The sequence below is a fragment of the Syngnathus floridae genome, chromosome 2 (assembly GCF_059516105.1).
Source record: "Syngnathus floridae isolate MCC-2025c chromosome 2, RoL_Sflo_1.0, whole genome shotgun sequence".
NCBI classification, from domain to species: domain Eukaryota; kingdom Metazoa; phylum Chordata; class Actinopteri; order Syngnathiformes; family Syngnathidae; genus Syngnathus; species Syngnathus floridae.
This window is the reverse complement of record NC_142414.1, coordinates 20,074,306-20,085,032: the sequence shown is the minus strand read 5'-3', so window position 1 is coordinate 20,085,032 and position 10,727 is coordinate 20,074,306. Positions and strand designations below refer to the sequence as shown.

The 10,727-nt window shown below is 39.9% G+C and overlaps 2 protein-coding genes across 2 annotated transcripts; both read left to right on the top strand.

The window, feature by feature from the left end:
• The first annotated feature begins 81 nt into the window (after positions 1 to 81).
• Positions 82 to 5,725, top strand: LOC148402495 (charged multivesicular body protein 4b-like). Its single transcript, XM_088368450.1, has 5 exons — positions 82 to 385; positions 1,810 to 1,987; positions 2,899 to 3,013; positions 3,327 to 3,450; positions 4,021 to 5,725. Exons 1-5 carry the CDS (start codon positions 202 to 204, stop codon positions 4,086 to 4,088), a joined length of 669 nt encoding a protein of 222 aa, XP_088224576.1. The 5' UTR covers positions 82 to 201; the 3' UTR covers positions 4,089 to 5,725.
• A 315-nt stretch (positions 5,726 to 6,040) lies between these two features.
• eif2s2 (eukaryotic translation initiation factor 2, subunit 2 beta) lies at positions 6,041 to 10,508 on the top strand. The gene is made up of 9 exons (XM_088368446.1): positions 6,041 to 6,197; positions 7,373 to 7,553; positions 7,670 to 7,770; positions 7,856 to 7,985; positions 8,547 to 8,647; positions 8,777 to 8,925; positions 9,032 to 9,088; positions 9,252 to 9,337; positions 9,826 to 10,508. Exons 1-9 carry the CDS (start codon positions 6,183 to 6,185, stop codon positions 9,999 to 10,001), a joined length of 996 nt encoding a protein of 331 aa, XP_088224572.1. The 5' UTR covers positions 6,041 to 6,182; the 3' UTR covers positions 10,002 to 10,508.
• Positions 10,509 to 10,727: the final 219 nt, after the last annotated feature.

The following is a 10,727-nucleotide window of genomic DNA, read 5'->3' as shown; positions in this document are numbered from 1 at the left end:
TGATATTTCTGTCGTAACGCATATGTCCGGCAGATGGAGACAAATTACCACTAATGGGTGTCGTCAATGTAGATCGTGACATCACCCGGCCTTGTCCCGGAAATAGAGAAACGTCAACAATCCTCTCGGCAGGGCCGTGTCAAGAGTAGCCAAGCAGCGAGGTATATTTTTGATACTGTATTAGTGTGTAGCATCGCAGCGATGTCGATGTTCGGTAAGATATTTGGCGGGGGAGGCAAAGGAACCAGGGGACCGAACCCCCAGGAGGCGATCCTGAAACTCCGTGAAACCGAGGATATGCTAACTAAGAAGCAGGACTATTTGGAGAAAAAGATTGAGCAAGAGCTACAAACAGCCAAGAAAAACGGCACCAAAAATAAAAGAGGTAAGCTATCCGCTCGCTTTTCTTCCTTCAGCATCTCCTCCGTGTTTTAATAAGCTTGCTATTAATCGTTAGCATGTTATTAGCATGTTAGCCCAATTGGCTAACATCACATAGCGGCCGTCGTAGTTGTTGGCAGCCTCACTTGGCGACCTAATTTTGCCTCTGGAGGAATGAACATTCACGTCAACCAGTCCATTATCTTAGATTTTAGTTTAGTCAGGAGTATACCTAGCTAGGGTTTACACGATCGCTTGTCATGTCAATATTAAGCGAGCATACATATTATGTGTGATAGTCTTTGAAGTAAAAACTAGCCGTATAATTTTTTTTTTAAATAGCAAACAAGGGAGAATATACACACGCAACTTAAAGACGAATTCTGTGAAATGAAAAGGTTAACGGGTGTTACGTAACTGTGTCAAAAGTAAATGCTATAACTCAAAGTAATCAAAGTTCAACTCTGATTACCCTACTCAAATAAGTGATTCATTGTCAACCTGCTCATAGTCATAGTTATTAGACGGACGTATAAGTGACAGGTATCTTAAGCTTAATTTAAGATGCCTAATTTAAAATTTGATTGCCCATACCTTTGAGAAAATCGCTCTACTCAAACGATTAACTCTCGAGTAACTTTCAAAGTATCTTAGGCCACTATTCAGGAGCAAAGTTCTCAGACATTTCCAAAAGCAATTTGTTTCGGTTTTTTTCGGGGATATGCAGATCTGGACGCTTACAATTGTCCAATGTTTTGTTCTTCTTAGCCCTTCTTTTATTATTATTATTATGGTTGATTGTGTCTTTATCCTGTTGGAGACCCATGACCAGCAAATGTGATCAAGCTTTCTAACAGTAAGCAGCACTTTAAGTCTATAACATTTAGGCCTCTCACCAGCAGGCCTGCTGTTTTTTTGTTTTTTTCCTTTGTTGCTTTGTTTTTGATGACCTCCATCTTGTCACACTTATTGGTCTCCTTTGTTGGCGCCTATGACAGTGGCACCCTTTTCTTGGAGCCTATATTATGTTTGCGCTCATGTCATCTGTATGTCTTTTATATACCCTGTGCTGAGAAGCAAAGGAGCCTGAGCTAATATAACGGCGGGCCAGAGGTTGCTTTTTGTTTCAGAGTAGTTGGTATTGTTATAAAAAATAAAAAGGAAAAGCCAACAATCATCAAGAGAAATACCTTGAAACTGATGAGACTGGAATTTGTTGATAAGCCGCACATGCTTTTTAGACAATGTTCTGAGTATGACCCTGAGTATGATCTCAGGGTCATGCATTATTGAGTTGTGTATTGTACTGAATACTGATCATTCCACAGGTTTTTTTTATTTTGACAAAGACACTTTTGTGCATGTGTCAGAAAATTCAATTCTATAGTCATGCTGATGCGTGATTCTCGTCAACTGTCCTTTTTGTAGCTGCTCTGCAGGCTTTGAAAAGAAAGAAGCGCTACGAAAAGCAGCTAGGCCAGATCGATGGCACATTGTCCACCATCGAGTTCCAGAGAGAAGCTCTGGAGAATGCCAACACCAACACTGAAGTGTTGAAGAACATGGGCTTTGCTGCCAAGGCCATGAAGTCCGCCCATGAAAACATGTGAGAGCTGCTGGACACACGATTGATTGATTGATTGATTGATTGATTGATTGATTGATTGATTGATTGATTGATTGATTGATCAAACAAACAGATCGATCGATCGATCGATCTCTGTTTGTTTGTTTGCTTCTTTGTTTGTTTGTTTGTTGATTGATTTATTGATTCATTGAGCACAGACATTGCAACATTGATTATCCCCATAAGCTTGATGATTGTAACGATTTCTCGCCAGTAAATACAGTACTCAAACTAGGGATGTTTGTGTACTCACTGAAACCAATGCCATGGTGCACTTCCTCATTGTTTCAAGTATCGAGCTGGATTTTGCCAAACAGATAGGGGAAGTAACTGACAGTTAATGTACCAAATTGACATCATCAGTAGCTGCACGTGGTTGGAAATACCAAATTGACATCATCAGTAGCTGCACGTGGTTGGAAAATATAGATTCAATTAGCCATGATAATAGAAATGAATTTTCTCGGCCTCAGAATTGAAGATTTGTGATTAAATGCAGAGCTACAAGCCATCCAGTCATCTTATGTCCTCCTCTGTGAACCAGGAAATGGCTTGTTAACATAATGGTGAACCTTGTCTCTGTGCCAAAATTACCTGTTGCATTAGAAAAGATACAGGCATAATAATAATAACAAAACACCTGAATCCGAATTCCCTCATATTATGGCAGAGCCATAATCTTCCCATTTTCTCCTCCTTTAATAAATTTAACGAGCAGTCAATAGTTGTGGGGGGGGGGGTTTCAAAACTGTATGATTGTGTATTTTTCCTTCTTTCTATATTTTTTAACCACATACTGGTCAAAAGGAGTTAGTATAACATGTCAAATAGTGTTAAAAATGTTACCATTTCTGTTGTGAGTTCACACGTTCTGCTCATTGTTGTTTTAGGGACATCGACCAGGTGGATGACCTGATGCAGGACATAACTGAGCAGCAGGAGTTGGCCCAAGAAATCTCTGATGCCATCTCGAAACCCGTTGGCTTTGGAGAAGATCTGGATGAGGTGGGAAGTGCACTGTTTCACAAAGCCTGGCGTTTGTGCTCTATAGAACTAGACTTTGAATGGGGTACATTCACAAAAAACGATCAATGCACTCCTCCTCAAAGTCACAGTCAGAGGATTAAGGCAATCATCTGTGTCCAGACACGCAAAATGTATTTTGTATAATGTATATGCTCATGCAAATCCCAATTGTGGCCCATAGAGGAATAGAAAATCTGATTTGTTTTACTTGAACTCTGCAATATAGTACATACAGCCTAAACGTTTGTGATTACTCGTGCCAATATTCAGTGTCTTTGGTTATCTTGCTCAGGATGAACTTCTTGCTGAGCTGGAGGAGCTTGAACAAGAAGAGCTGGATAATAATTTGCTGGACGTCGAATCAGAGGATGTCACTCTTCCCAATGTGCCTTCTACTTCATTACCTACCAGACCTGGTGAGATGGTGGATGACGACGCTAGGCATTATTGTTTTCTTTTTGTTTGCATTGCCAGGGAGTACATTTAGTTTCATTTACCTCTCACTGTAGGCAGTTGTGTAGAGATGTCAAAGTTAATTGATTAATTCACAAATAATTGATTATCAAATTAATCAACTATTTTAATAATCTTGTAATCGTTTGGGGCAATTTTTTTTTAGCTTGTCCTTTTTTTACCTTACCTCCATATCCTCTGTCAGCCTCTCAACAGCAATCATTCATTAGCGTTAATCACTCTTGTGTTATATTGTTATTTGCTTGTTTTTATCACTAAACAATACCAAATAAACAGAAAATGTAGAGAATAGTTTTGAATTACGCTTTCATGCAAAATAAAGTTTTAACCGATTGATCGATGGAATAATCGATCCTAAAAATATTCAATAGTAATAGCCCTAGAAGTTGCCTGACTAAAGGACTTATCGACAGAGTTACCAAGTAACATGACACTGGCATCACTGCTTGTGACCCCCAAAGTAACATGTATTTGTGTTGTTTATCTGATCATCTTTTTCTGTCTTACCCAAGTGGCAAAGAAAGAGGACGAAGAGGACGATATGGGCGACCTGAAGCGCTGGGGGATGGAAGCCATATAAACACATCATACGACACATCATGCTAAACTGCATCAAAGATGAAGCTGAAAAGAGGAAGGCATGAATGGACTGATAAGATGTTGTGTGTTTGTTTGTGTTGGAAGAAATTGCCTGAACTCAATTTAACACTCCCTCCTCTTTCCCCACCCCTTCGAAAAAAAGCTGATACTGTCTTTCTTTAATCGAGTCTCAGAATGTCCTCAATTTTCTCATTTCAAGGCTTGTCAACAGTGGCTCTGTCATACAGCAAAGGCAAAAATATTTTATGAGAACCTGACACTGAGGGTCCATGTCAGTGTGACATTGTGACATGACTCACATAAACTGTCTGGCACCCTTTTTCTTGTAATTTTCATGGCTTGTGTAAGAGATGCTGCAGGGTAAAGTTATGATCTCTGTTGAATTCAAATCCCATGTGTGTCGTCCCAAATTGTGTGCTTTGTCTTAAAAAAAAAGACCTCATCCTAAAAATAATACCCACCACCCACCTACTTATCAGTGGTTAGTTATTTGCTGTAAATATCGAACATGTCTCTTTTTCTACTAAGAAACTTTTTGCTGTCACTGACAGGCGCTGTTTCAGCTAGGGGTGGGGTGTGCAACAAAACAAAAATTGAGCTGTCAGCAAACACAAAGTATGACAAGAGGAGGAACAAGTTGAGAGCATTTCAACACTCACTCTGATTCAGTGTTTCTCCCTATTAAGGTCCATGTTTCAAATGTTATGTTAGAATAAATAGCAACTATGGTCACTGTTCAACTGGATGCACAATGGGATAGAAAGCTTGTCACTATGCAGGGATTGTCAACCGGTGGTCCGCGGCCCTCGCAAAATTGGAAATGGAAAATAACAATTTTAAAAAATAAAGGGGGGGTAGGGTCAGCTCGTTGGCGCACTGGTTAGCACGTCCGCCTCACAGTTAGGAGGTTCAATTCCACCTCCGGCCCTCCCTGTGTGGAGTTTGCATGTTCTCCCCGTGCCCGTGTGGGTTTCCATCCACATCCCAAAAACATGCTTGGTGGGCCGATTGAGCCCTCCAAATTGCCCCTAGGTGTGAATGCGAGTGTGGGTGGTTGTCGGCTCCTTGTGCCCTGCGATTGGCTGGCAACCGGTTCAGGGTGTCCCCCGCCTACTGCACGATGACCGCTGGGATAGGCTCCAGCACGCCTGCGACCCCTGTGGGGACAAAGCGGTACAGAAAATGGATGGATGGGTGGAAGTGGGTTATTGAATAATTTACCCATCAAAATTATGTCAAATGTAGCTGAGATTCCCAAAATAGATACCGATGCAAATGAACAGCCTGTATAGGTATATCCTCCTTCGATGCAAAATCAAATAATATTCCGCCAAAGCAGTAGTCCCCGAGTTGCTTCTTGGTTATAATGGTGGTTCCTTGGACAAAGCCAGTTGAGAATCCCTGCTCTAATGCATTTTTAACATTGGTTTAATTTGTTTTGGAGTTAAAAAGTGTTAATACAGTTTAAAGATATGGTGTAGATTTTTTACATTGTTGGGAAAATACAACAGAATTAAGATGGAACGAAAGAATACGGGCAAGCATGTATGCATTTCAGTCTTATTTATCCAGATAAGAATATTATTTGCAAGTTCAATAAAAGAAGACAATTATTAATATTTGTGTTACCTCTTTTTTTTTTTTTACTTTGTTGTAGTTTGATTGTGGTTACGTGCTGTGGCGAAGACAACCGTTTTACTAGTCTTCAGAATTTTAACAATACGTAACTGGCGTCATAGGCTAAATGTAGTAAAGATCTTAAATTATTTTAGTCCATTTTTTTTTAGTCGAACTAAATTGAAGGCGATTACTGATATGACTATAGCTACATGGACGTGTAACAAATACTAAAATGTTTCCTGGTCGATAGCTATGGAAAGAACGACTAAAAATTATTTCTTAGTGTATTTTATTATTCTGTATTTTATTTTACAAGCAACGTCGCATTGTAAAGACGTCATCCACGCTGACGCATGCGTACTCCACCTCTATCGCTGACGCAAGATACCTACCGTGTAGAAACGATCGTGAAACAAAAAGTACCAAGGTTTTGGTCACCGGTCCAGTTGCGAACATGTCCGGAGACGAGGTATGTCATTCCGCTTGCTTGCCTTTCACACACTCTAATCTGTAGACGTTTTGGGGTCGACTCTGTGTTGAGCTATCAGGAGATGAGGACGGACGACTTTGGGCCTCGGCACCCCTCCCCGTCCGCAGTAGGTCTCACATGGCCGGTGCCGAGCTAACAACGGCGCGTGACCGCAAAAACAAAACGGCGATTTTGTCATTATTGCTTTGTCACACATCACATCATTGTGCTGAAAGTCACCCTTCGCAAAGGTTTGTCAATATGACTTGTCACCGCTGCTGGAGAACTTTAACCGAATGGAAATGTGCAATGAGCTAGCTTAGCTAGCATTAGCCGTAATATTCCACATCTTGAGCAAGAATAACAACAAATTTTAAAAAAAAATCTTGTGTCGAATTGCTTATTTTGTCTCTATCAATAAAAGAACATGTAAAAGTAAAGTGCCGATATGTGATGCGACATGAAACAGTTGTGATGAAAAGTTAGACCACCCGTTTACATGTTGAGAATGCCCGAACGGAACGAAAGATAAAACTGCAAGATTAAATTGAGAGAATCACGAGAATATAGTCCCAATCATGATAGCAACATTGAAATCGCACAGGACATTTACCGTGACGTAACTTTACGACTATGAAAACAAAAATTAAGTCGTATTTTTATAAGAACAATTGTTCCCATAATAACGTCTCGTAATATTAACATGAAAAATCATAGGAATGGGGTTCTATTTTGCTCATTTGTGTGACCAGAAATAAATTGTAATGTGTAATTTTGTTTGAATAGTTATTTTACCACAACAAAGTTTAAATTTACCCTTGATAGAAAAATACTATTCTAATAACCAATTAATCGCCCACTTAATTAAAAAAAATTGAAGAATAAAATAACTTTCTTTTTTGGTTCCTGAATGGTTATAACTAAAGATATGAATTACATATGTTTTACGGTACATTGTGCTTTAGTGTGCCTTTAACTTGACATTAGAGGGAAAATGTTCTTCTACTGGATATAATTATCTTTATCATGTTGTATCGTGTTAAAGAAAAACAACAATTGAAAGAAAAATCAGGTTTTAATATGAGCCAATCAAATCAGCCGAGCCCTAAAGATGTCACAGCACATTATTGAAGCAAAAATTGTCATTAACCCTGTCCTCCAATTGTTTCCTTCAGATGATTTTTGATCCCAACATGACAAAGAAGAAGAAGAAGAAGAAGAAGCCCTTCATGCTTGATGAGGAAGGAGATGGGGTGGGAGGAGAAGAGGTGAAAGAGGTGGAGGTGAAGGAGGTAGAACCAGAGGCTGGTGATGACAAGGACCTGGACATGGATGATGATGACAGCAGAAAGAAAGGTTAGAATGTCATGTGTGTGTTTTGCAGTAACTATGAAATGTACTACTCCACCTATCCCTGAAGCTTTAATATGATTTGAATCTCAAATAACCAGGTTTGCGCTCCTATTTCCCAGAAACATCTGACGATTTGAATGACCTGAACTTCTTCAATCAGAAGAAAAAGAAAAAGAAACCCAAAAAGGTCTTTGACAATGACATTGAGGAGGGGATGAAAGTAAGCAACTTTTTTTCCCCATAAGTGTTTCAATTTCATCATTTTGGCAAGTTTGAATGATTTTTTTTTTACCCCTTCAAACCAGGAGCTTAAAATTGAGGGAGAACAGAGTGATGTTGTTGAGGAGGATAACTTGGATCTGATGCTTCCTGCCAAAAAGAAGAAGCCCAAAAAAGTGGATTTTGATGAAGGAGAACTTCTTGAAAAAGATGATGGTAATTTGTCACATCACTTCAAGACGATGCACTTCATACCAGCAAGGCCATAGTTCCATCCACCTCACAAAATTCGAATTTACCGATGTGCATGCATAAGAGGGCAACTAACAAAAATAAATCGTGTGCAGGTGAACAGATTTCAGGCACTACTACTTGCACAAAATAATGACATCTGATACAAGAATGGTATATACATTTTTGCCTTTTTGTTTATTACTTATCTTTATTAACATAAAGTCAAAGTCAGCTTTATTGTCAATTTCTCCACATGCCAAAGACACTGAATATGATATGAACTGATAATGAAGTAGCTGGTCAGTAATGCTAACCAAGAACTATGGTTGATGAAAGTCAATTATTTACATACAGAGCAAAAACATACACGATTTCTCATAAAGAAAATAAACTGAACTTACTTGCTACCTTTTTATATGTACAAATCAATCCATACGTCTTTACGCTTGTGTTTATAGATTGTCTTTACTATTTTGTGACAGTGATTAGATTTTTCTTTATTAGTATGTAATGCGGCAATTGTTTTGGTATGTTGATATCCAGCACTGGAAGACGATGAGGGGAAAAACAATGATGGCATTTCATTCAGCTCCACCACAGGACCAGCCTGGGCTGGCTCTGAAAGAGACTACACATACGATGAGGTAACACAAGTCTTCCCAAGACTTCTTTCACATCAACTCCTTGATGGCACATTATTTTTGCCATTTCTTTCCCTGCAATGAGCAACTGTAAAAAAAAAAAGAATTTATTGTGCGTCAAATGTCTTTCAGCTCCTGAACAGAGTTTTCAATATCATGAGGGAAAAGAACCCTGACATGGTGGCGGGAGAGAAGAGGAAGTTTGTGATGAAGCCCCCTCAGGTGGTGCGAGTGGGGACCAAAAAGACCTCTTTTGTCAACTTCACAGATATTTGCAAACTGTAAGCCTCCATTCAGCACGAATCTTATGATTACCTACAGCCCCTTCATTTTCAACGATCATACATTGGTATACATTTGAGTATGTTTTTGTCCATCCGACCACAGGTTGCATCGTCAGCCCAAACATCTCCTTGCCTTCCTATTGGCTGAGCTTGGAACAAGGTCAGTGTCTACATTTGCGCTTTTTATTTCTCGTGTCTTCTCCGTTCAAATTGCAAATCCAAACTACCGGTAAAGGACATTGAGCACACGCAGCATTTTTTATTTTATTTTTTTAATCCTGTGGTGTTTTCACAAAGGTTTCATTTGTTTCATGTCCTTTTAGTGGTTCCATTGACGGTAATAACCAACTTGTGATCAAAGGAAGATTTCAACAGAAACAGATAGAAAACGTCTTGAGGAGATATATCAGTAAGTCAAAACATCACATCACTGTGTACCACTGCAATACAGGGGATGATTTTATGAGCAGAACGTGGGCCAAGTAGTTTTATAAGCCCATTTAGCATGTTTTTTTTTGTACTTTAAGTCTCAATATGGGCCAGAAAGTAAAATGAATTCTTTAATTTAAAGGAATGTATTGCCTATTTATGTTCTGGGGTGGAAAAAACGTATTAACTAGTTTCCATTCAAGATATGGGATCGCACGAAGAAATCCTAGTTGTAGTTAGATGTTGAAGAATGGCCTTCATGAGAACGTTCACTACCCTATGTACGAGAATAATTAATAATACTGTCAACCTCTTTTCATGCTGTTTTATTTAAACTCACTTTAGCAGCAGTTTGCTAGGTGTTGTTAAATTTAAAAAGTGTGATGTTCGTTGAACAATTGTTATGGAACAAGTAAACACGAAATGCACCATGTCCAACGTATTTGTATTTCTTTCCCCACCGAACAGAGGAGTACGTGACGTGCCACACATGTCGCTCCCCCGAAACCATCCTGCAGAAAGACACCCGCCTCTATTTCCTGCAGTGTGAGACGTGCCACTCGCGCTGCTCCGTCGCTAGCATCAAGACCGGTTTCCAGGCCGTGACGGGCAAGAGAGCGCAGCTCCGCGCCAAAGCCAACTGAGGGGTCACCGCGGATGGATTTGCCTCCTTCTCTCTTTTCCTGGCTTCCCCTCCCTCCTCATCAGAAGGGTCAAGGATGCGTCAGGAAGGTTCCTCCATTATAGAAACGGACTTAATGCATTGAAGTGCAGGTGTATTGGGCTTGATAATGGTGTGCTAACCTCGAGTGGGCTGGAGGACGGATGGCTGCCGTCTACACTGTCGAAAGCATTTGGAATATTTTGAACCCCTATACCAGAGGTCACCAATTCCGGTCCTTTGCGTTCGGTGTCCTGCATGTTCTATAAGTCTCCTTGGTGCAACACCTGATTCAAATGATCTGATAATCAGCCAGTTATGAAGAAGTTTGATAACGATCCTGATCATTTGAATTAGGCGTGTTGCAGCAGGAAGACCTATAGAACATGCAGGACACCAGATCCCAAGGACCAGCATTGGTGACCCCTGCTCTATACTTTTTCTGTAATTGTTGATTCCTGCAATAAAATCTGATTTATCAAAAGTTGAATGTTCCCTGTTCTGTTCTCCTACAGGGTCATGTCACAGTTGAAATTCAAATCCATGGTCTCACTTTGGAAGCATGTGCAGTGTTGTGATTTCATACATAAGTGATAAGACTTAGTGACATTACTGCAAACCTCCACAGGGTGAAGGTATCACAACCCACAGTTCCAAGAAGGCAGAAATTATGTATACAGGCCACACCGCAAGATACAACCACTCATCA

Coding starts and splice junctions, on each gene's coding strand:
- eif2s2 (XM_088368446.1), top strand. Junction 7,986..8,546: donor ACTTCTTGAAAAAGATGATG/GTAATTTGTCAC, acceptor GTTGATATCCAG/CACTGGAAGACGATGAGGGG. Junction 8,926..9,031: donor TTCACAGATATTTGCAAACT/GTAAGCCTCCAT, acceptor ATCCGACCACAG/GTTGCATCGTCAGCCCAAAC.
- LOC148402495 (XM_088368450.1), top strand. CDS start 202: ATGTCGATGTTCGGTAAGATATTTGGCGGGGGAGGCAAAGGAACCAGG. Junction 1,988..2,898: donor AAGTCCGCCCATGAAAACAT/GTGAGAGCTGCT, acceptor TTGTTGTTTTAG/GGACATCGACCAGGTGGATG. Junction 3,451..4,020: donor TTCATTACCTACCAGACCTG/GTGAGATGGTGG, acceptor GTCTTACCCAAG/TGGCAAAGAAAGAGGACGAA.